We start from the raw sequence: 27,112 nt of genomic DNA on the forward strand, positions 1-27,112 counted from the left end.
TCCTTCATGGATCTAAACTTTACCGCTTGAATGGGTTTGTTTTATTTTTGGCCAAAGTAAGACAAATAAAACAATCTGAAGTTGTCTTTATTTTTCAGTTTTAATGCCATGATTTTAATAGTCCGTGCGCACAGATTTTCCTCCATGCGGCCCCTGAGCTAAAATGAGTTTGACACCCCTATGTGGCCCTTTTTTGTGAAAACGTGGGTTCTTCTTCAGAAGCCGTAATGCTGTTTTAACACTATTTTCCCACTGAACCTGTTGCCAAATAAACACTTTGTATTGTGAAAACGTCATTCTGGTGTGACATCAAGAAGGAAAAGTACCTTCCATATGAGGAGGTGTGATCAAGTGATGACATAACTCATGGTCCCAATACGGAAAACCATTGCATCTAATAGAGAATGTCTCATTTGCACCCCTTGTGGTGAAATCTATCAAAATGAGGGTGGTCCCAAAAAAGAAGGATTTTTCAAATTGACCGTGTGTCGGTTTTAAAAGTGCTCCCCCTCTGGTCAACATACGAAATAACAAGTGTGTGTAAAAATTTCAAGTGCTCCCCCTCTGGCCAACACATGTAATAACAAGTGTGTGTAAGAAATTGAAATGCGCCCCTTTTGGCCAACATTTTTTTTTTTTTTTTTTTTTTTTTTTTTATGTATATGTAATAACTTGAAGTAAATAATGAAGATTAAAAATAAATTACAAACAAAAAATTCAACAAAAATAAATTCACTAAGAGCAGTCTTTTTCTCACAATTTGTCGACTTTTTTCCTTATAAAATTGGGAACAATTTATCATATTCTTTCTGTTTCTGTAATATTGCAATATTTTCTTGTAAAATTATAAATTTTTTATGTAAAATTATTACTTTTTATTGCAAGATGGTGACATTTGTCATAAAATTCTGACTTTTATCACTATATTGCCAATTTGTTTGTTGTTCTTGTAAAATAGTGACATGTTTTGAGTAAAATGATGACTTTTGTCATAATTTCGCAAGTAGAATTTCGTTTATTATTATAGCCCCCGCGACTCCGAAGGGAAGAAGCGGTAGAAAATGGATGGATGGATGGATTATAATATTGCCAACATTTTAAAGTATTCTCATAAAATTGTGACTTTTGTCAAGTAAAATTACGACTCTTTTCATAAAATTGCCAACATTTTAAGTAGAGATGTCCGATAATATATGTTATCGGCCGATAAATGCGTTAAAATGTAATATCGGAAATTATCGGTATCGTTTTTTTTAAATTATTGGTATCGTTCTTTTATTTATTTATTTATTTTTTATTAAATCAACATAAAAATCACAAAATACACTTACAATTAGTGCACCAACCCAAAAAAAACCCCTCCCCCATTTACACTCATTCACACTCATTCACACAAAAGGGTTGTTTATTTCTGTTATTAATATTCTGGTTCCTACATTATATATCAATATATATCAATACAGTCTGCAAGGGATACAGTCCGTAAGCACACATGATTGTGCGTGCTGCTGGTCCACTAATAGTACTAACCTTTAACAGTTAATTTTACTCATTTTCATTAATTAAAAGTTTCTATGTAACTGTTTTTATATTGTTTTACTTTCTTTTTTATTCAAGAAAATGTTTTTAATTTATTTATCTTATTCTATTATTTTTTTTACAAAGTACCTTATCTTCACCATACCTGGTTGTCCAAATTAGGCATAATAATGTGTTAATTCCATGACTGCATATATCGGTTGATATCGGTATCGGTTGATATCGGTATAGGTAATTAAAGAGTTGGACAATATCGGAATATCGGATATCGGCAAAAAGCCATTATCGGACATCCCTAATTTTAAGCTTTTCTTGTAAAAATCTTGTAAAATTGCGACTGTTAAAAATTCCAACTTTTATCATAATATTGCACAAATGTTCAGTTTTTCTTGTAAAATGTTGACTTGCGTTAAAAGGGACAAGCGGTAGAAAATGGATGGATGGATGGGTAAAATTACGACTTTTAATATAATACTGCCAAAATTCTAAGTTTTTCTTGTGAAATTCCAACTCATTTTTCACAACAACCTTTTTTTATATTTGCATAGCATGTATATATTATTAATGTTGTAATTTTACAACAAGCTTTTTTTTTTTATTACATTTGCGTAGTATGTATATATTATTAATGTTGTAAATACAAATCTTTATCCATCTAGAAAGGGTAGGCATTTTTCACAAGTCTCAAGAAGGTAACAAATACAAGAATGTGTGTGTGTGTGTGTGTGTGTGTTTTAACCTTATAAGTGCATAGAATTATAATGTATAGATTGGGGGCATAGCTACGTTTGGCCGTCATTCTGTAGTTTTTGGCGTAGAGCTCATCATAGAGATCTGTGGGATAAAAACTACAGATTTTGGCCATTTTGAAAGTTATGCACGTAATCTATTAAAAGTATAGATGTGACTTTGCAGTGACCAATCAAATGAGGTCTGGGGAGAAGGGGGCGTGGTCTGCGCTAGAGTTTGTACACTTGCGTACAGTAACTGCTCATGGACAAAGATAAACAAATATTATCTTATCTTTGCACTGCCTTCGAGTGAACAGAGCCAAAAGTCTTCACGATGTTCTTGTTCTGTGCTTGGATACGAAATGTTTTGGTTCAGACCGCATGTCTAAAATGCATGAAATTTATGAATCTAGTTGGTTCACAAAGATGGTGGATACGCCGTACGAAGTGAACACAAAGTCTGTGAAAATAATTATTTATTTGAAATAGATACTTAATATTTCATATGTATTGTGTATTTTTTATTTTGTTTTATTTGTAATTGATAAAAAATAGATAATTTTAAATTATTTAATTAATTATTATATAATTAATTAATTATTACATTATTTAAATTAAAACCTTATAGCTAACAGTAAACTGCTCTTTAATTAATGAGACATTTTAAAAGGCTGGATAGGCCTTTGTTTTATATATATATATATATATATATATATATATATATACACACACACACACACACATCACCCTTTCATAAATGCAATTAGGGACCCTGTATTGAAGCAAAAAAAATAAAAATTCTCAAAACCCTATTTTGTTGAAGCGTCTTCTGCATTAAATGCATGTTTATTTTCCATCTGAATGCGCAGATATTGGTCCATATATTTCTAAAGTCAAGTTAAAATAATTTTTTGCCATCAGAAAAGTATTGGGGAAATTTTACATAATTAAAAAACATTACTATTTCAACAATTTTAAGTTTTAAACCTGTCAAATTATTTTGAGAGTATTGTAATAAAAACATTTTCAATGCATTAATTTCCCGGGCGCGGCCACCGCTGCTGCCCACTGCTCCCCTCACCTCCCAGGGGGTGATCAAGGGTGATGGGTTAAATGCAGAGAATAATTTCGCCACACCTAGTGTGTGTGTGACAATCATTGGTACTTTAACTTTTTAACTTTAATTAATTGAAATAAAGATGCCGCTGCCCAGCATAATTGACCACTCATATTTGACGAAAAGGAGAACGAAAAGCACACAAATTGTTCTTTACTTTGCAACATTTTTTATTTTGAATAGCAAAGTCATCTCACAGAGACTACTTTGAATCACACAGAATGCAAATAAATATACAGAATATTTATAGGGTCATAATAGAATCAAGGACATTAACAATTGTTACAAAATGTACACTTTGAATAGTGCAAAACCACAAAACCCTGCCCTCAATTCGATTTTTTGCATTGAGTCCCCTTGAGGACAGTGGAAGGTACTGCACGTGTTTATGCAGCAAACAGGCGGAACTCTTGCTACGTGGATATGCATCATCAGGCGGATGAAAAGGACGACTAAATCAGGTCCAATTATTAAAGTGATGAGGCGATCTCTCTCCAGAGGGACAGTTTAGAAGCACCCGTGGCAAGATTTGAAATGTCAGAGGAAATCCACCAGGCGGGCCGTGCCCACCAGCCCTGAGTGAAAACACGTTGAAACAAACAAAACAATAAAAAAAAGGTCTTAGCACCGTCAAACGCCCCAACGACAACGCTTCGCCATTTTCTCTTCAATCCAACAAAACGCGACGTCTTGGATTGTGACAGGCACGACACATTTGGTAAAGTGCACTCGCTCCTTTCATTCTTTTCTCTTTTTTTCCAACCTTCTTAACACGCTTTCTCTCCCACAAACGCTCTTCTTTTTTAAAAACAGCACACAGATAAAAAATACATTTTTTTCATGCACAACACAAACTTGCTGCATACTGAAATTTGGTGGGACTATTTGTTGAAACTTGGACCTTTTCAGCCAGTCGAGTGTCAGAAATGATCAGCAATACGTCATCGGTGCTTCTTAAAGAAGCTGAAACTTCTACAAAGTGAAGACATCTTTTCGTCCCGGCTAGACTACGTGTGCGCTGACGGTGCAGGACCACCTCAGAGCGTTGATCAATAAACCGTCGAGAGACAATTTTGTGGGCCGACCGTCGTCACGATCAGGGTTTCGGCACCACAGGACAGAAGAGACATTCAAAGAGGGTTCATGCGGAGAGAGACGTGCACGTGACGCGTCCGTCATGCTCGCACTAGCCCTGTTCAGACGGCGTGCTGGAGGTCTAAGCTGGAGCCGCTTGGCTTTGGTTCACACACGCTGCAACCAGGCAGGTGTGGGGGTGCGATTTGGCTGGGCTCCGTGGGAGGGGTTTAGTTAGCCCTTCAAGTTGAAGAAGTTGTCTCTGGAAATTGCACAGGTCGGCCGGATTTCTCTCGCTCTGGACGAGCACCAAAATGTCTTCTCAAATCAGCAGTCGTCACCGAGGGTTATGTGTCCTGGTGGTACCTGAGGAGAAGGAAACACGGGAATGTCAGCAGGTGAGAATGTTCCACACCCTCAACAAGAACTGCAGGTGGAAAGGTCTGGAATGCACACGCAAGTGTACGGATGCAATGATCCTAGTTTGATTCATTTCATGAGTGAGCTGCTCCAATATGCGAGAGCAATAAAAGTCACACTACGGGTGGACGTGACACGGTGGAAAGAGAGCAAAGGACCCAAAGAAGATGCGAGGGGAACATTGCGATCATTTAAAAGTGAAAAAAGACGGACATGGTGTTGAAATGTTTCTGTGACTACATCAATGATGCAAGGTAACCAGAAATCTTCCTGAGAGCAGCAAAGGAGCAAAAATCAAGGTAAAAGTCTATTATGGCAGCTAACGCCATCTTATAGTTGCAAAACCAAAGTCTTATTCAAACATGTATTCATTATTCAAAGTCAAACATCACTCCTCCAATGAATACCTTTTGAAATGTCACCCAACTTGTCATAGTTTCAGTCTTTTTGGTTAGTTTGGTTATTTATGGAGATGTCCGATATCAGCCTGCCAATATTATCAGCCGACTAATGCTTTAAAATGTAATATCGGAAATTATCGGTATCGTTTTTTAAATTATCGGTATTGGTTATTTATTTATTTAAATTTTTTATTTGAATTAAATCAACATAACAAACACAAGATACACTTACAATTAGTGCACCAACCCAAAAAACCTCCCTCCCTCATTTACACTCATTCGCACAAAAAGGTTGTTTCTTTCTGTTATTAATATTCTGGTTCCTACATTATATATCAATATATATCAATACAGTCTGCAGGGATACAGTCCGTAAGCACACATGATTGTGCGTGCTGCTGGTCCACTAATAGTACTAACCTTTAACAGTTAATTTTACACATTTTCATTAATTACTAGTTTTTATGTAACTGTTTGTATATTGTTTTACTTTCTTTATTATTCAAGAAAATGTTTTAAATTATTTTATCTTATTTTATTTTATTTTTTTTAAAGGACCTTATCTTCACCATACCTGGTTGTCCAAATAAGGCATAATAATGTGTTAATTCCACGACTGTATATATATATCGGTATCGGTTGATATCGGTATCGGTAATTAAGAGTTGGACAATATCGGAACATCGGCAAAAAAGCCATTATCGGACATCCCTAGTTATTTATTATCTGGATTTAGGAGACAGTTTTTGTTGTTGTCGTTTTACTTAGTTAAGAATAGTTATAAGAAGAAAGAATTAATCATCAGAAAAACCCTTGCTTGTTTCGACTTTTATCCTTAAAAATGCATTGAGGCTAGAAAGTGTTTTAATTCGATTAATAGAACAAATTAATCAGTAGATTACTCAAATAATTGATAGGTGCACTGGACTGTATATTGTGTATTCATCATATTGACCAATATTATTATGGACTGGAGAGTTATTCACAGGCCAGAAAGTGAGATATTACAATGACAGAAGACATGACATTCATGGAGGTCATCTCCTACACTCTAAGAGGGTCTTTTTACATTCCATCATATTTCATATATGGGGTCTCTTCAACACATTTACTACAATCCTAAAGTTGTATGAATTAGCATTCTAATCTAACCCCCAGACTTTTTCAATTCGGAACAATACCAATTTCGATCTGATACAATATCAGCACGAATCATAGTATATATCAGGCCTGGGCAATTATTTTGACTCGGGGGCCAAATTTAGAGAAAAAAATGTGTCTGGGGGCCGGTATATCTATTTTTAGGAAAACTAACATAAAACCTCACAATAAAGTCTGATTGAATGCTAAAAATGTTATAACAGACGGCCTTAAAAACGGAATGGAATTTAAAAATTTTCTATGAACGATAAAACCCTGAATATTGACAACATATGAACGTCACACCCCCTCTAAATCGACATATTTTACAATCAAGCCAAATGCAACAAAAATGCAACAAACAGCGAAATATGAACGCGAAGGATAAAAAAACATCTACAATCTGATATATCACTAAGCTTTAGAACTTTCTTGTAAAAATCTCCTTCCGCGTCTGTCCCTGACATCCACATTTCAGACCGGCCGCTCTGGAAACACTCTGTGGAAACGCTCCACACCGACACTGCTTGATGTTTTGTCTGACCTGCTGTGACGTAGATTACCATAGTCACTAGTAGGGTTGTACGGTATACAGGTATTAATATAGTACCGCGATACTAATGAATCATATTCGCTACCATACCGCTTCTGAAAAGTACCGGTCCGCCACACCCTAAGATTTTTTGTTAAAATAAAGCCAATAATGCAATTTTTTCCGGTCCCCTTTATTTAGAAAAGTATCGAAATAATATTGGCATCGGGACAACACTAGTCACTAAAATATCATGCAAAAGGTGCAGATTCCAACCATTGAAATACGCTGTATAGTTCAAGACTTATGGTAATTAGAAAACATCACTGCACATCATAATGGCAGCAACAGTTTCCATCTTAAAGATCTAAAAATAATTTGGGAATATTCGGTGGCCCAGATTGAAAAGCTTAACGGGCCGCATGTGACCCCTGGGCCTTAATTTGCCCAGGTCTGCTATATACAGTACTTATTTTTTCGTAGTGTGGAATGTTAGAAAAGGTTTGAGTTAGTGACACATGATAGACATAGATATCAGACAGATCGACTTGGGACACCCATAGTATTGGGTATTGTATCGAACCAAAAAATAGTCTAGTCCCGCCTATCATTACTCTGAAGTTACACAAACCAGAGACCAAAGACCACATCTTGTGAGACTTCAGCTCAATCCACAACAAAAGGCAAACAAAGTTGATGCGTTTAAGAGTTACTATAAGACCAAAGAAGGTGGTCAAAAAGGTCAAATGTGGAGATGGCCATAAAACATACAGGAACACACATCCACAGCCAGTCCTGGCTGCTCAGTACAATATGGCTAAGTCGAACACCTTTCAGTTGGAGTTTGGGTGGCTTTGAACAGTACCCCTTAAAACATGCGTGAACACCACGTGAGACTTACCCACTCTGAAGGGCAAACTCCGGCAGTGCACCGAGTGACATCAGCTGTTCCTCCAGGGCCACGATACGGAGCCCGATGTAGCCCGAGGACAGCAGCAGCAAGACAACCCTGAGGAGCAGAAAAAAAACAAGCGTCGTGTGTATTTTGTGGAACGACTTGACAAAACTATGAATATTAATATGAGCTCTGGTATCATAAAACCAAGCTACTTACAGTATCAAGTAGATGAAGAGCAGGATGTTGAGGGTGCCGACCTCGCTCTGAACCAGCAGGGACTTGGCCTTGTCCGTCACATTCCAGACCCACGAGTTACTTGAAACTGGGGAGGGGACAGCAAGCATGCGAGGACGGCATTAATATCAAAGTCATGATGCATCTAAATGTGGCATGTGGGCATCATTTGTTATTAATGAAGCACTGAGCAGATACTCAGCATCACAAGTCAAAAGGTTTTCATCTGCAAGCGTATTAAAAAAGCTTTCGCTTCATTTTGCAAAGCGTTTGTTTTATACCTGATACGGACCCCTCCTCCTCTGAAGACGAGCTCTCGCTTTGCTGGCTCCCGAAAGTGGAACCTCTTTCGTTAGGCACTGTCTCTGTGGAAGAGCGAGAGAGAAACATTAACGTCACACTCATTTTAGACCTTGGAATCATGCAAGTAATGCAGAGATGAGCAAAAAAAACATTTAAAAAAAACATGGCAAGTCCTTCACCTCCGCGTGTGCTGCTGTCCACGTGTTTGTCCTGTAAGGATGGCAAGTCTGAGCCGTCACACCGGTCTGAACTGCCGTCCAGACTGGACTGGCTAGAGCTCTGTCATGATAGAACACAGACAGATCATCAGACATTTATGGTGGAAGACACAACAACATTACCGTATTGTCCGAACTATAAGCCGCTACTTCCCCCCCCCCCCACGCTTCGAACCCTGTGGCTTTTAAAATGTTGCGGCTAGTTTATGGATTTTCCTCCGCTAATGGCCATAATGTTTTGTATTCAACGAATCGTCTTCAAATTACATTGACATAGACACTGAAAAGGTGTTTTATTGTTTGTGCCTTGGCGCCATCTTTTGGATGAGTTCACTCACTGTAGGGTTGAAAATGTACTCTTGTTTTGTGCCTTAAACCGGAAGTTAACCATCCATAGCATTATTGCTCAAAAGGATTCTTCATTCATCACTCCAGGCAATGTTTGTACGTTTTCCAATACAACTCAAACAATTCATACTTACTAAACCAACCAATGTGTGATGTCTGTAGGAGTATTTGTATGCATATTTGTATGTGCTATCATAAAGTATTCAAGCTAGCTTTGTTAGCATTAGTGAGTATGCGAACACGGTTACAAGTGTCTGTGTTATTATTATTAATTTACAATTACATTATTTTTGTATTGTTCCAGTTTCCTAAATTCACCAAAACAGTTATTGATTTACAACATATTTCCTACCAGTATATATCTGCGGCTTATAGTCTGGTGTGGCTAATATGTATATTTATTCTCAAATTTGGTAGGTGCGGCTTAAATACCGCTGTGCTCTACAGCCCGGGAAATATGATATTTACGCTTGCTGTAAATATTCTCATTCTTCCAGCACATTTCTCAGGCAAGTGAAACGATCCGAACTGGACTGTTCAGATTGTATTACAAGACAAGACAGACGAGAACGGTTTGGAAACCATTCCTGTCTGGGCACGTACCCCCCTTGTAGGAAGTAAACACTTTGGATCCGCCAGACTATACTTGTTCTATCCAAGTCTGTGAGCATGAAGACTTGCTTGAATGTCTAAATCAATCTGAACAGCCAAGTGCGATCAATCCAATGCTCTGAATATTATCCACTCAACAGCCAAGTAGGAGAAAAACATTAAACAAACAAAAATCACAATATACCGTAATCTCACATACCACAAGTTTGCACTTGTCGAAGCTGTGCTCAGCAGAGGAGATGACTGGGCTGTTGTTAGCGCTGCGATCCTGTGAATGATATTGACCATTTCAGTGCTGAACATACTTGACAAAACATACTGTCTGGGGATGTCCCGAGCAACATTTTTGGCCTCTGATCCCAATCCAATACTTCGACAATACATTATAGAACTGAACACAAGTTAACCAAAAAAATATCAAGCTAAATCACTTTATTATCGTTTATATACTGATACTAAACTGTACTATGTATCGTTAGTATCAATCGATCACCCCTACTTTACATTAAAGCTTTAGCAATTAGCTTCTTGTGTCTTCCTCCTTGGTGACTGTGTGTAGCATGCTTAGCCAGTCATTTTCCTCTTGTCCCCCAGTGATAATTGTCCTTAAAAACGTTTTAGTTTATTTTCATCCCAGGTTTGTGAGGATTAGTATCTTAGAAGTTGCTTTGAACTGTAGATGGACGACGCGTTCGTTGCAGCTTGCTCTCAAAATCGAGCCAGTATTCTGGCAAAACACGCACCTTTCTTGAATTCATGCAATTCCTTCATGCATGAGTGCAAGAAAGAATATGGAAATGTAGTCATGTCTGCCTGTAAGTGAGCATCTCATTTGAAGGGATCTTTTACGCACGTATAATCTTTAGCCATGTTAACACTGGGACACAGTCAGGCGATGGTCGATCAGTAAAAAAAAGTTGAATGTCGGCTATTGATTCAACCCCATGGATCGGGATATCAGTAATTCGGTCATGTATAGTTTTAGTATGTTGTGCATGTGTGTTTTGGGCCACTCACCTCCAGCTGAGGGGACACAGACCGCAGAAGCTGATAACAAGCTTCTCGGTTCCGCAACGAGACAAACAGAAACTGCACAGAACAAATAAACAGGAGAGAACATCAGCTATTGGATATAAGGTCGGTAAATGTGTCGTTTAAGGAGAGAAGCTAACCTTTTCTCCTTCTGTGGTTCGGATTGACAAGGCATTTGGTACCAGCAAAGCAGTGTTCTGCTTCTTGAGAATGTGAATGGAGGAAACAGGGATAACGACCTGCAGCAGAATAGAAACATAGGATTATAATTTAGTTATTCCCTAGTTTGGGCTATATGTAATCTTAACTCCAATAATGAGGTCAGCCCAAGAAATCGAAAAAAAAAAAGTTATGTTAAGATAGTCCCTGGCTACCTTAGTGTCTTTGAGCAGAACAGAGGAGTGAAAACAGGCACGGCTGCCAGTTATGTACAGTCGACCATGGTAGGGCACTTCTTTTTGCAGGGCACAGATGTATGCTGGGAGATGAAGATGCGTCCATGAACATTTCATCCACTCGGATCATTATCATTTTATAATCTAATAATTTGTGTTCACTCACCATGTATCAAGTCTTCACTTTCTGGAATGGCTGGAAACAACTTGTGGAATGTTGCATTGTGCTTTGTGAAACTCTGCAAGAGAGAAGAACAAGAAGTACAAATTAAGACTTGGGTCAAAAAAACCCCAAAGCATCTAAACGAAAATGTGATATTTTTCCACCCAACTTGATTTTAACTAGCAATACTTCAGCTATCCTGCTATGGTCCCAACTGGCAGGTTTTGTGCTGCATTCCGAGTGTGACGGCTGTGTTTGCACATGCCTCACAACAAATACATGACTGCCCCTAATAGTACAAGCACACCCTTCACTTACACTTTGGGTGCCGCTGCCTTCTGTCCTTTCAAAGTTTTTGCAGTCACTTTCAAACGACTGCGACCTGCACACATAACACACAGCACATGTGAGAAGAATTGAAGATTATGGAAAGACACAGCCGTGTCACAGACACTACAATTCAAACACGTAAATCATCATCTTTCTCAAACAAACACAGCTAAAACAAGTTGCAGTATGCCAACAGTGTTGCCATCATAACATTACATAACTCAGACCCTCTCATGGCGGCGGACATTTACACTGAAGTTCATGTGGCTCGATTTACACTCCTACTGGTGTTGACGTGCCAGGCTGATCATGGTGTTGGCGACTGTACACAACCTCAGGAAGCAGTCGCGCACACATTAAAATCATGTGAGAGCACAATCGCAGCGAGGGAGTCATGTGTGTGTCACAACCTGGCTCAGCTTCTCAAAGTCTTGTGATGCAAGTTTAACGTGACTGCAAACTTGAAACAAAGTCAAGTGCGTCATCGTGCATATTTAACCATTTAAAGGGGAACATTATCAAAATTTCAGAAGGATTAAAACCATTAAAAATCTGTTCCCAGTGGCTTATTTTATTTTTCAAAGTTTTTTTCAAAATTTTACCCATCACGCAATATCCCTAAAAAAAGCTTCAAAGTGACTGATTTTAACCATCGTTATATACACCCGTCCATTTTCCTGTGACGTCACACAGTGATGCCAATACAAACAAACATGGCGCATAGAACAGCAAGCTATAGCGACATTAGCTCGGATTCAGACTCGGATTTCAGCGGCTTAAGCGATTCAACCGATTACGCATGTATTGAAACGGATGGTTGTAGTGTGGAGGCAGGTAGCGAAAACGAAATTGAAGAAGAAACTGAAGCTATTGAGCCATATCGGTTTGAACCGTATGCAAGCGAAACCGACGAAAACGACACGACAGCCAGCGACACGGGAGAAAGCGAGGATCGCCTTCTAACCAACGATTGGTATGTGTTTGTTTGGCATTAAAGGAAACTAACAACTATGAACTAGGTTTACAGCATATGAAATACATTTGGCAACAACATGCACTTTGAGAGTGCAGATAGCCCAGTTTTCATCAATTAATATATTCTGTAGACATACCCTCATCCGCTCTCTTTTCCTGAAAGCTGATCTGTCCAGTCCAGTCGGAAATGCATCTGCTGTGAGTGTCGCAGGATATCCACACATTTTTGCCATCTCTGTCGTAGCATAGCTTTCGTCGGTAAAGTGTGCGGAACAAACGTCCAATTTCTTGCCACTTTCGCATCTTTGGGCCACTGGTGCAACTTGAATCCGTCTCTGTTTGTGTGTTACACCCTCCGACAACACACCGACGAGGCATGATGTCTTCAAGGTACGGAAAACAGTCGAAAAAACGGAAAATAACAGAGCTGATTTGACTCTGTGTTTGTAATGTGTTTGAGAAAATGGCGGATTGCTTCGCGATGTGACGTCACGTTGTGACGTCATCGCCCTGAGAGCGAATAATAGAAAGGCGTTTAATTCGCCAAAATTCACCCATTTAGAGTTCGGAAATCGGTTAAAAAAATATACGGTCTTTTTTCTGCAACATCAAGGTATATATATTGACGCTTACATAGGTCTGGTGATAATGTTCCCCTTTAATTATTACGAGGAAGGGCTCCATGAATTGATTAACGTGGACCCCGACTTAAACAAGTTGAAAAACTTATTTGGGTGTTACCATTTAGTGGTCAATTGTACGGAATATGTACTGTACTGTGCAATCTACTAATAAAAGTTTCAATCAATCAATCAATCTACAGTCTGTGTTTGTATTATTAACTTACATTGGCATTATTTTAGTATTGTTTTAGTTTCATGATTTCACCAGAAACAGCACTGGACTTATTGAGTCTGTTAAGCTAACTGGAGAGCTAGCTTCCGCAGCTAGTGGATCTGTGACAATGACTTCTGTTTTGTTTGATCAGCCGTTTCACTGCTAAATATTTTTTTCTCCCCTTTTCCCTTTTAAAATTTTGTGGCTGTGGCTTGTATACCGGTCCGCTAAATAGTCGGGAAAATACAGTACTACTATTTATGAATACAAATTAACTTTGTTGACTGCTAAATTGGCAACGCTGATTCTTTTGATCCATCTTTTTTTCCTCGCGCTGACCAGGTGCATTATGTGTTTATAATAAAGTAGTTCCTAACCTGGTAGATGACTGTTTGGTGAGGGTCTTGTGAGGTTTCTCGATTTCCATCAGAGCAGCATCGAAGGACGTTTTCCGGGGCTCCACCTTTTTGACGCCATCTTTGCTCGAGGCGCTCCTGCTTTTCTTCAATTTGGTTGGTACTCCGCCACCACTCCCATCTACCGGATAGTTGCTGGAAATTGGAAGAAAAAAAATGTAAGCCCCAGAACATCTATGATGCGCGTACATCACATGGTTGGATATAGTTTTGCAATCACACAAAAACAATATGTGTGACCATTTATTAGACAAGCGTCACTTTCACCAAATGCAGGGATTATTATGATTTCTACAAACCTGTAATTACCACTTCTTGCATTCACCAGAGATCAAAATACTAAAAAAGCAGCCTAAAGCTGAAAACTGCGGCTCCTTAGAATACATTTCACAAAACCCATGTTCTTTAACTGCAGATATGCATGTGGCAGACTAATATGCAAAGCTTTATAGATTGCTAGGCAAGGCTACTCTTTCCCACTTCACAATGTTTTATAGAGATACGGTAAATTGCGTCAGCGCTCTGGCTTTAAACAGCAGATGCTCCTTCAAAAAAAATGTTGAGCCTTTTCTTTTGGATACAGTAGCCACAGCTGAAAATGAACAATGGATAATTCTGTATAGCCTTGAAAAGCCAATATGACAACTGACTGACACGTAGCAGCAACCTTAACAGGGTAGAGGACGTGCCAACAATACGCATAAGAGGATACAATAATACAAAAGAGACAATAAAAATAACCACAATCAACTTACCTGCTAAATTTTAATCTTTTTGATGTACGGAAACTCATATAACTGCTGACAGTTGGCATTTCCTTTACTGAAAAACAACTACTACTTCTTCTTGGGAAGAAAAATCGGTCTTCATGTCTAACTACGATGAGAAAAAGCCTCAGCAAGCTGTAGAGTCCACCTAATTTTTAAGATGTGAGCTTTCACCAGAGTCGTCCTGCTGTTATGTCTTTGTATGAATGTGTTGAAAGCGGAAGCCACTTTGTGCTTGTGGTGGTGTGACACTCCGTAAGAGGGTGACGTCAAACCAAGCCACTCCCCCCCAAGCCGAACAGGCATGAAAGTAAGCAGCGAGGCGCACACACAGTGAGGCATTGCGGTGTTCAGGAAAGACACTTCCACAGCAAGGCGTGTGCTGCTCAAACCGGCCCTTCAGGCCTAAAATTCAAGGAGTGGTATTAGCAACATCTGCCTAACAGCGACAACACAACATTATCATGATGTAAAGGTTTGTCAGAAATCTGCATAAAACTAAGCTGTGTGCGAGTGAATGAAAAACAATTACATGACCCACAGGACTACGTACTTGATGTCTCTTATGTGAATAAACCATGGCGAATGTGCATCACTTTGGATAACTGGAGCAAAGTTCACACAGCAAAGAAAATATATTGCGATGCAGCCTCATCCGAGGGCTAGCATGTCATTATGCCTGACTGCATTAACCATGTTAGTAAAAGCTGGGAGTGGTGGGATAATTCTAGTTCTAGCTTGCAGATGTTCCAGCAGCTAACAAACCTTCCAATGAAGACAACCACATACTTGAATAAAATTCCACTTGGAATATAGTCTGCAGACCATAAGTATCTGTCAGCTCATTGGATACATTTCACCTTGAGGTTAAACAAACACGGCAGTAGAGATAGTATTCAAAGGCTATCGTTTGTTTGTATAGATGGCAGGCTGTTCAGCGACCAGACCAATGAGAGTGTTTTGCTACGTTAACTGTCTTTTCTCTTACTTCATTACCATCCCATTCAAGCACTTTTACTTGATCCAATTACAGAGGGTGTCTGGCACCATGCTTCTAATGCAACACTGGCTGGGTAAAACAGGCATTACTGACTCAAGTAAACATGTGTTTAAAAAAATAAAAAATAAATTCTGTTTAAACAAATCTGTAAAACAAAAACAAAACTCACACTACAGCAATGTGCAATGTTTGAAGTGGGAGCCGTAATGGTACTTTTTTCATTGAGTCATATTTGAATATTTGCATTTTTCGTCTCAAAAACATTTTTTTTCATTAAGTAATCAGCCTAAACGGATGCTAAAAATGCAAGATCTGACATCTGAAACCTTGTTTAAGAAGTGCGTTTTAATCAAATGTGCCTTGATGCAAAGTATTTCCTGCCAGGAACATACTGCAAAACTCATGTTTTTACTGCACAACTTTTACAACAGAAGTCAGAAGCCTTGACCTTTGACCAGCGTCCCGGATTGAGCACAGTAACAAACCACCAGAGCAGATTAAGCTTCAGTCCCATTGTGTAATAACAATATTGCCCTGACTAATTGTGATAAAGCATATGGCGTACTGTTGCATCGATTAATAGACTTGGAGACAAAAAACACGACGAAAAGATTCCGTTAAATCTAAACTATTGGTTGAGTTTATTTTTGTCTCTGGGCTTGCTGATGGGGGTAACATCACATGGAAGATGACAGTAAGTTTGTCAAATTGAAAATAATTGACAAACTTTGAATAGTTCTTGCATTTTTGTATGCATTTGTTCAAGTGTTATCTGTGGACAACCACATTTTTCACTTCAAAATTGATCCGTCAAGCCATCAGGCAGACTTTTGATCACTTAAGGGAAATCAGTTTGAAGCTCTGAATGAACAAACCACAGCTTTACTTGGCCTTAAACGGACTAAACACAAGCAGTCAGCCGTAGATTAAAAAAAAAAAAAAAAACCTTGTCAACATTTACACAAATATAAATCATGCCTGCTTTACAATCATTTAGACTTGGATGTTTGATAAGTCTTACCTTCCCATAAGTTGAGCACAATGGTTTGGGGCCAAAGTTCTCTGTTGGTTTAGCAAGCCTTCCCTTCTATCCATTCCAGGAAAAAATCCTTCCCAAACTGCAATACAGTAATCCTTAACTGGAGAGACCTTTTGCACTTAGAGCCACACCATCTACTGACCATACAATAGGTGTAAAGGTCTTTTTTGAAGCAACGCCCAAAGGACCTAACACGTGCAGTGAGACTGATATGTAAAAGAGTGAAAATGTCTGACTGGGAAGACAATTAACACACAAAAAAGAATAGTTGAGGTCCAAGCACAAACTCCTCTAGAAGCTTTGTCTTCTCATGATAGTCTGAGCCTGTGTTGTTGTGGGAATGGTTGTAGCAGTAGGAGGTAGATGGTTGTGGAGGGTGAGGGGTAAGAGACCCATTGGTGGGTCATTCACCTTTTAAACATGCTTAGAAAATGCTCTAACAATTGTTTGGTTTCAAAAGCAGAGACTACAATAGGCATTGTAATCATCACCTCAGTCTTTGCACAGGACACACAGTTCATTTGTGTACCAGTGCTTAAGACAAGCATAACAATATAGTAGATACAGTAATATAATAGTCAGTAAAAAACTGTGGGCTTTCATTTGCTGATGTGTCCTACTGCATGTCAGCCATGATGTGGCAACGCCACATCGCCTAAAGACAAAACAAGCAATCCGGTTCTCATGACAGCTTCAGAAAAGAACATCCTAGTGTGTAAGAGTGCCATCTTCTGGAGATCAATGGATTATCCAGCAGTTTATCCATCCAAAACTGTGGAATCAGCAGCGGCTTTGAGACAGACATGTTCAATCCATGCCCGCTATCAAATCTAGGTTAAATGCTAATCCTTTGATCCAAAACATTTAAACATGGAAACTTATTTCAGTATTATTAAACTATTGTTGATTTTTGTTCTAACATATAATTTGATGCATCGTTTACATCCGCTTCTGAACATGCGTACGTACTGTATGTAATACATGGAAAAAAAGTCCTCATCCCTCAAAGACAAGTCAGCAAGACAGAGCAGCTACTTTTGGATTCAACAGTGATCATTTAGCTTCCATTTATAAGAAGCCAACTGAGAAAATTAAAGACGACTAAGCTATGATTCTGGGTTACAGTCAGAGGGATTAAGCGTGTTTGAGCTTCTACAGAGCAGACTGGAGGGGCAAAGAAAGTGAGCCCGACTCGTGGTCCGGGCAAAATAAAATGCATTTAGTGGCACCCTGCCAGGCCTCAGTCTGCAGAAAAAAAACTGTGCAGAGACAGAGACACACACACACACACACACACACGTGTGTATGTTTTTTGGAAAAGAACGCGTCTGTGTGCATGCGATACTGAATGTGTGTGTTTTTAATGAAGTCATGTGGCCCAGTGCACACAGCGTCTCCCATCGTTGCGTCTATGCAGACTGGTGATGCAGACAGAGCTGGCCTTTCTTATTTCATGGCTTCTCTGCAAGCACACGTGAGAGAAGGGAAGGTGGGGGCGATGAAAACGCCCCACATGACTTTAATGATTAAGCGAGGGCTGGTCTGAATCTAATTTTATTTTAAAATGGTTTTGGTCTTTGCTTATGCTGCTGTTGACACAAGACAACGGTGACCAGTTGTCTGCAAAAAGGCGACAAGTGAACAGAATATTTTTATAGCAAAATTTACCATAATGGTGGCCAGAGGAGATTTATTATTTATTCATTTTAACCCACACATCACATATACTGCATGTTGTATTAAAAGACAGTGGACACGCATATGCATTAAGATCCTAAAAGTGCAATCCACTGGCCTGGCATGCATATCACACAATCCTGTATTTATTACAGGTCTGTGTGAACAGCGATTGTGTCGTCAACTCTGCAGATGGTATATCAAACCTTTTAAAAATCCAAGTTTATGTTGTGTAAATGTACCTAAAAAGGTAGTACATTTTTAAGTTACAGGATAAGACAGGACATACTTTTATTTGTCCCACAATGGGGAAATTATATTGCAGTGCAGATTTTACATACTGCAACAGTCTCCAGTACCCACAGGTGGAGGTTTGAGTGAATTTCTTAGAAATTCAATGGGTCCCAAATATTTTATTTATTTATCATCATCTTTATTTTCTGAAATCGCAGCATTAAACTCCTTTGATAATTGTGTAGTAAGGTATTGGTTATGATTAACATATATATTCTTCTATTTCAAAAATGTATCTGAAATCAAACAAATAGAACTAAAAATGCCGTTGAGCATAATAAAATGGCAACCGCTATTTAAAGTATTTTTCATCATCGCCACTGCAGCATGTATGTTTTTATTTAATTACTATTCATATTTTTTGTAGATGAACAAAGTAGTCAAAACACAAACAATAATAAAACAACCAAATCTATCTAGCTTCCTCAAAAAGAAAAAATCATTTTGTGATGAAAACCTGGTGTTTAAAAAGTTGCACACAGGTACCGGTATATGGACACGTATATTGTCCCTCAAAGAGGTTTCATTATTGAGTTATTGATCCAATAGCTTTAAATGTGCCAGTCTCAACAAACTTTAACTGGCAGACTTTAGCTAAAATGATGGTTGAATGGATTATTTAAACAACTTTGGTGTTTGCTATCGAGCTAAAAAACTAACTACGGAGGAGTCGGAGATCACATCCTATAGATGCCCGACATGCCTCTGGATACAGCCATACTGCAATGAAAAGCAAGGTCTACTTTGCAAATTAAGGAAGTTATTTGTGTCTTTGAAATGTTGCTCAGTAGTCACTGGTCGCAAAGACACTTGCATGTCCGTTTATGTCCGGAAAAAACGTCAATGGGTGCATCCCCACTAGTTACAGTGATTTTAAACACAATGCATCGTTTTTTGTGTGGAAAAATGAGTCGTGACCCTTAGAAGCAAGAAGAGTGAGTTGACAGTGTCCTTTCAGATAATTATTCGGCAGGGCCGGAGAACACGCAAGTAGTTACATCAAGTTTATTTTCGACCGTGTCCGACTTCAAGGAATATGTTTAAACAGTGTACATTTTCAAAAGATATATTCTGATACTTTTGCAGAGGTTGGAGCGCGGTTTCATTTGCAAACAGGGAACGCCTCCAGAATCACACATCTTGTTGAAAGACTCAAAAAACGGGCTATGAAAATAACCATTGAGCAAAACGTACGCCAAAGCATATCCGATACATACTATCTAGACCACAAGGAATTGTTTTAAATGTAGATTAAAATCTTTATAGGTCCCCTTTAAGAATGATAGAATACAACTATTTGAAGGAATTCAGCATGCTATTGGGAATACAGAAAGGCCTTCTGTCTAAACTTAGTAACAAGGGCGAACAGGTCATTAGCACTACCTTGACGCTGGCAACACATGACTTCAACTATCTCTGACCAACTGATTTGTGTGTAACTGGCCTCCAACATTCCTTCAACCTTCACATTCCATAATTAAGACACTGAACTTTAACACTGTCCGCAGAAAGTGAGCAAGAGTTTTTTTTTCCACTCTTACTGGCAGAATCTTCAGGTAGACAACATGGCAGTTGCAGGGCCGCCCCACCCAATTTCCAAACGCAACGTTACTTTGAAGTCTAACCTGATGGATCCTATTATAACCTGGCCTTTCAGATGGAGTGCCTGGAGGATGTAAGTATTCGTGTCTTCAAGTCATTTAACTATGTATATATGGATTACAGCCTTATTAGTGAGATGTACGTAAATCGGAAGTGGATCTGACTAAAAGAGGAGATTCAAATGTCATTGCTGGTCAGAACCTTAACTTTATGAAACCGGCCATCTAATCTTGCTTGTAAACCACTAAACTAAAGTGTGATCTGAAGAAATTAAAACATGCAACTCTATACGGTGATTGTGTAATCCTGAGGTCACAAAGTCGGACCATACACTTGAACACCACAGGACGAATCTGATTGGGTGAGCTCGAACACACCAACAAATTGCCATCAGTGGCAAGGAAAGTGAAAGGCTCAAGAGGACAAGAAGCACAGACCGTGAGATACATTTATACAACACCACGTACCACCTGCGACTGACTCATGGGAGCTAAATATAAGCCTCTCTCACAAAACAGGCTCGAGGGTCAGTTCCCCCCAGGAATCCAAATAATAGAAAACCCTCCACAGTCAACAGCCCTAAGGATCTTTCTTATAGTCTGCATTGAATGTGGGGGGCAACTAGTGATGAGACTGACCCACATACTGTAGTGAAGTGGATGTATTGATTGCTCAGCATGAGGTGATGTCAAGATTAAGAATGGAGCAGATCTACTGGTCAGTGTGACATAGTCTGTAGGGATGTAACAAAGATAAACCCGGTAAAACGTCTTACGGTTTGTACCACGATTTCAAATTAAAATGATCATAACGCTGATTGATAACCACACTTTGATGAAGTCACGGACTGGGGATACTGCTAATTTCCGGGAGAAGCAAGCTAGTGCGACGATTCCAAGCAAGCGATTAGCGACGATAGATCTAGCAGCTAGCATCTGATTGATTGATTGAAACTTTTATTAGTAGATTACACAGTACAGTACATATTCCATACAATTGACCACTAAATGGTAACACCCGAATAAGTTTTTCAACTTCTTTAAGTCGGGGTCCACGTTAATTCATGATTATTAGCAAGCAAGCTCCCATTGAGCAAGGCAAACTTGTAAAACACATTGCTGCTGAGAAACTAAACCAACTCACATGTTTTGGGGACACATTTTCAGAAAGCTAAGAACGTTGCTCTTCACTAGAATAATTTATTAGAATTTTCCTGAGAATCTGTTCTTTTTAAAGGACTCAATGCAAAAAAATAGTCATAGATTGATATGACAGCGCTCTGGTGTTTTTAAGAATTTGCTGCAAAAATGTTAGTCTTCTCCAATTTAATTTTTTTCTACTTTATTCGTTGAATAGCCCTGAACTAAGTTGTTCAATTGTGCTCATTGAACCTATAGGCTGTACTTTTATGTTTGGAACTTGAAAGAAAAATTAGTTACCGTATTTTTAGAAGTACAAGTCGCTCCGGCCGAAAATGCATAATAAATAAGGAAAAAACATATATAAGTCGCACTGGAGTATAAGTCGCATTTTTTGGGGAAATGTATTTGATAAAACCCAACACCAAGTATAGACATTTGAAAGGTAATTTAAAATAAATAAAGAATAGTGAACAACAGGCTGAATAAGTCTACGTTATATGACGCATAAATAACCAACTGAGAACGTGCCTGGTATGTTAACATAACATACTATGGTAAGAGTCATTCAAATAACTATAACATATAGAACATGCTATACGTTTACCAAACAATCTGTCACTCCTAATCGCTAAATCCCATGAAATCTTATACGTCTAGTCTCTTACGTGAATGAGCTAAATAATATTATTTGATATTTTACGGTAATGTGTTAATATTTTCACACATACTGTAAGTCGCTCCTGAGTATAAGACGCACCTTCGGCCAAACTATGAAAAAAACTGCGACTTATAGTCCGAAAAATACGGTAAGTCGTTCAATTGTGCTCATTGAACCTATAGGCTGTCCTTTTAGGTTTGAACTTGAAAGAAAAATTATTAGTTAACATTTTTGTGTGTGTATACAAGTACTTTCCAGCACACTCAACAATACCGTGATAATTCCGGTCACAATAATCGTGATATTAACCGTTAGTACCCCACATCAGTTGCCCTGATGTGGGATCTGAGCCGAGGATGTCGTTGTGGCTTGTGCAGCCCTTTGAGACACTTGTGATTTAGGGATATATAAATAAACATTGATTGATTGATTGATACATTCCAAACAGCAATTCCTTGACCATATGTATTTGAAGTAGGGCTGCAACAACTAATCGATTAAAATCGACTATAAAAATAGTTGGCGATTAATTTAGTCATCGATTCGTTGGATCTATGCTATGCGCAGAGGGTACTTTTTTTGTTGTTTTTATAAACCTTTATTTATAAACTGCAACATTTACAAACAGCTGAGAAACAATAATCAAAATAAGTATGGTGCCAGTATGCTGTTTTTTCCCAATAAAATACTGGAAAGGATAGAAATGTAGTTTGTCTCTTATATCCGATTATTAATCGAAGTAATAATCGACAGATTAATCGATTATCAAATTAGTTGTGGCCCTAATTTGAAGTATCACATATTCTCATCACACATCCATAAGACATCACTGTAGGGAGCAGACATTGTGGAAGTAAACAAGTTTCACAATTATTTTGAGACGAATCCACCTCTAAACTGCACAACTGTGACATCAGCCTACATTTAAATGTCCAAACAGCATCTTCGCCCATAGCATGGCTAACAGCATTAGCAACCGAACCCGTCTCTACAATTACGCACATGTCAAAGTGTTGACATTTTAAAAGATGAATTATCATTTTGTCCTGCGTTCGAGACTGGTAAAATGACACTTAGTTTAAGAATATATCTTGACGTAAATACTGCTGACATCAATAGAATGCTAACGGTTAGCATCCAAGCTACGGGTGACGCGCGTAATTCATTCCGCTTACCTCTCCTGCATGAAGTGCTTGATTCTGACCATGGCCTTCTCGTCGATTTTCCTTAGAAAGGTTTTGAACCTGTCTCTCTTGTTTTCAAGCATTCTACCCTCGGGCCAGTGGTGGTGGGTTCGTGTGAAGGCCAAGTGCCACGCCGAGCTGCACAAGCTCTTGTTTGGATTCTGCCGGTGTCAGCCACGGCTGCTTAAGATAATGAGCCTGAATCGGACCAAGCCTTGTCGACCAATCAGCGTCGAGGACAACGGTCATGTCAGGTGAAACACCCAATCAGAAAGAGGTAGTTGGCTCGGTCGGCACCGCCCATTACCTTATATGACAAAAAGGGGTTGTCCTTAGTTAGAGTAATGTAGAAGATCCTGTGTTATTATTGGAAACAATGTCATCAATAATTGACTTTAGGCGTTTACATTTCACGTGTGTGCAAAATATGGAACTCTAAATGAGACTGCTCAGAACATAATGCGGTCTTATTGTTGAGTTTCATATAATAATAATAATAATAAAAATAATGATGACAATGATAATAATAATACTAATAATAATAATAGACTTAGACTTAGACAAACTTTAATGATCCACAAGGGAAATTGTTCCACACAGTAGCTCAGTTACAAAGGATGGAAAGTGTACGGATGGAAAGGACAATGCAGGTATAAAATAGACTAAAAATGTACCGTAGTGGCAATATAAAATATAACATATATGTAATATTTACATAATATATGTACAGTATATGATATATACTGATATATTATATTATATTATATGTTTATATCATATATACAATACATAACAATTAGAGATGTCCGATATTATCGGCCGATAAATACTTTAAAATGTAATATCGGAAATGATCGGTATTGTTTTTTTTAAATTATCGGTATCGTTTTTATTTATTTTTGTTTTTTTTAAATGTATTAAATCAACATAAAAAAACACAAGATACACTTATAATTAGTGCACCAACCCAAAAAAACCTCCCTCCCCCATTTACACTCATTTACACTCATTCACACAAAAGGGTTGTTTCTTTCTGTTATTAATATTCTGGTTCTTACATTATATATCAATATATATCAATACAGTCTGCAAGGGATACAGTTCGTAAGCACACATGATTGTGCGTGCTGCTGGTCCACTAATAGTACTTACCTTTAACAGTTAATTTTACTAATTTTCATTAATTACTAGTTTCTATGTAACTGTTTTTATATTCTTTTACTTTCTTTTTTATTCAAGAAAATGTTTTTAATTTATTTATCTTATTTTATTTTATTAATTTAAAAAAAAAAAGGACCTTATCTTAACCATACCTGGTTGTCCAAATTAGGCATAATAATGTGTTAATTCCACGACTGTATATATCGATATTGGTTGCAGGGGCGCCGAAAAGGTGGGGTAAAGGAGACGGATTCTAGGGGTCCATGATGGAGGGGGGCCCAGAGAGGCCCCTAATGATGATGAAATTATAATACAGAAAAAATAATGACACTGTGTTGGGGGCCCTGTAAAGATTCTTTTCATGGGGCCCAAAATCCCTGGCGGCGCCCCTGATCGGTTTGATATCGGTATCGGTAATTAAGAGTTGGACAATATCGGAATATCGGATATCGGCAAAAAAGCCATTATCGGACATCCCTAATAACAATTACTAGAGATGTTTGATAATGTCTTTTATGCCGATATTCCGATAGTCCGATATTGTCCAACTCTTGATTATCGATTCCGATATCAACCGATACCGATATATACAGTCGAGGAAGTAACACATTATTATGCCTAATTTTGTTGTGATGCCCCGCTGGATGCATTAAACAATGTAACAAGGTTTTCCAAAATAAATCAACTCCATTTATGGAAAAAAATGCCAACATGGCACTGCCATATTTATTATTGAAGTCACAAAGTGCATTATTTTTTTTAACATGCCTCAAAACAGCAGCTTGGCATTTGGGACATGCTCTCCCTGAGATAATCCTGATACCCACTACAATGATGGGAAATACTATACTTTGACTTTCACAAAGTGCATGATTTTTTATTTTTTTTAAAACGTGCCTCAAAACAACAGCTACAAAAACAATGAAGGCACACAGCTTCATTTATTGCTGTCATGTTTGGAACTAATTAACAGCGATAAATGAGTGACGACTGTACATCCAAAGCGGCCCCTGACAAATTTGGGGCCCAAATTAGTACCGGTATTAACTTTTTTTTTTAATGTGAAATAGTGAAATAGAATTTAATCTTATACATGTTTTGTACTAAAACAAATTCATTGGAAATACATTGTTCAATAATGTATGTTTTTAGTTCAAAATAACTACATTTAACATTATTTTTACAAACTTTCCTGAGACAACTGTGCAGTGTACGTCCCAGTATGACTCGCTTACAAGACCAGCACCAACACTGCGAGCCTCAGGGAACAGTAAAGGTTTATAGGAACATTTGCCATTATATTCTTATCAGTGAAAGAGCAGGAAGGGGGCAGGAATACGGTTGCAGTAAAATTCCATATGAATCAAACTTTATTTATATAACGCTCTTCATGCAACACAAAATGCTTTACGCGAAAAAAACAATCATTAAAAGAAAATACACACAAGCACGCACACACATCACTATTGACAATAACAAGACATGACATGGCACTGAGAATTGAGGAAAAACGCCACCTTTGAAGCATCCGCAATGGAGAAAAACAAAAGAATCCACATAATCTAAAAAAAATACTATTAAAAATATTTGAAAATATATGTGAAAATAAAGTATAAATATTGAGAATAATAATATGATAATAATAGCAATAAATAAAATAGAAAGTAACAGAACACAAATTAATAACGGAAGAAGTGTTTAAAACGAAAAAAAAAAAAAAATCGACATAATCTAAAAAATACTATTAAATACATTTTTTAAATACATGTAAAAATAAAATATAAATACCAAAAACAATATAGTGAGAATATTAGCATAATAATAATAGCAATGAATGAAATAGAAAAGAACAGAATACAAATTAAGAACCAAAGAAGAGTAAAAAACCTGATTAAAAAGGTGCGTCTTAGGGGGGAAAAAAATAAAAAAATAAAAAAATAAAAAATAAAAAATAAAAAATAAATATATATACAGTACAAATTAAAATATTCACATCCTTAATAAAAAAAACATTTAGGCTCTTGTTTGACATTGTGAATAAATACATTCATTTATTTTTGGATTATCACCGTGGTCATAGTTTGCAGTGTTGTACAACTGCACTTCTTCTAATGAAAGGTATGCTTGTTTATCTTTTACTTTGCCCTTCACCTTATTAGAAATATTAGGAACACCAACAAAAACAACAGCATTTAAGGATAACTCCACACAGAGATGTTCCAATGGAGCTTCGAACCCTCATCGGGCTAATTGGGGACAGTAAATTGTCCATAGTGAATGCTGGGATAGGCTCCAGCTCACTCGGGGCCACTTAAAAGCAAAAAATGGATCACCACCGTAGATCACAGAACCACCAGACCAGACCAAAGATGAACTCGGGCCCTATCTCATAAGTCGCATTATAGTCACAATACAAGCACTGTGTCAGGGAAATTATCATAAAAATGAATATACTGCATAAGCTACAGTGTTTTTTTGTGTGTATTATATGACCTGATGGGGTTTGAACTTTAGCAAACATTTGCCTGTGTTCGCTGATAGAGCAAGTCCTTGAGCAACATTTTATTATATTTGCAAATGACCTTAACACTAGAGCGCCAGAATGTTCTAATTTTTGCAGAGCTTTGAGGGAGCTCATGAATGAAATGCATGACGCAATCACGTGTTTCTGCATGCATGCTTTAAACGACAACACCGCTTTGGTAAGCATATTTCACATCATTGAAAACTATCAGGTGGATTGGAGAAAATCAGAGCAGCTTGGTTGCTCGGCAACAGACGAGGCAGTGTGGTGGCGCATGAGACACGACATAGCAAACAGCCTCCGCACAATCTGCCCAAGGCTATACCCAGTCTTTCCCCTCAGTCAGGAA

General features: G+C 38.0%; 1 protein-coding gene across 2 annotated transcripts; it reads right to left on the reverse strand.

Moving 5' to 3' along the window:
* Nucleotides 1-4,679: 4,679 nt before the first annotated feature.
* On the reverse strand, nt 4,680-23,269 carry LOC133616566 (GRAM domain-containing protein 2B). Of its 2 annotated transcripts, none has more exons than XM_061975987.2 (13): nt 23,070-23,269; nt 13,677-13,850; nt 11,476-11,539; nt 11,161-11,233; nt 10,974-11,077; nt 10,740-10,838; nt 10,585-10,656; nt 9,767-9,835; nt 8,569-8,668; nt 8,368-8,451; nt 8,069-8,174; nt 7,856-7,963; nt 4,680-4,827 (listed from the first exon to the last, which is right to left on the reverse strand). In XM_061975987.2, exons 1-13 carry the CDS (start codon nt 23,159-23,161, stop codon nt 4,809-4,811), a joined length of 1,164 nt encoding a protein of 387 aa, XP_061831971.1. In that variant the 5' UTR covers nt 23,162-23,269; the 3' UTR covers nt 4,680-4,808. The 2 variants fall into 2 exon arrangements, with proteins under 2 accessions (XP_061831971.1, XP_061831972.1); XM_061975988.2 differs by lacking the exon at nt 23,070-23,269 and adding an exon at nt 14,471-14,682.
* Between the last annotated feature and the right edge of the window lie 3,843 nt (nt 23,270-27,112).

This window comes from Nerophis lumbriciformis, linkage group LG14 (assembly GCF_033978685.3).
Source record: "Nerophis lumbriciformis linkage group LG14, RoL_Nlum_v2.1, whole genome shotgun sequence".
Lineage (NCBI taxonomy): Eukaryota > Metazoa > Chordata > Actinopteri > Syngnathiformes > Syngnathidae > Nerophis > Nerophis lumbriciformis.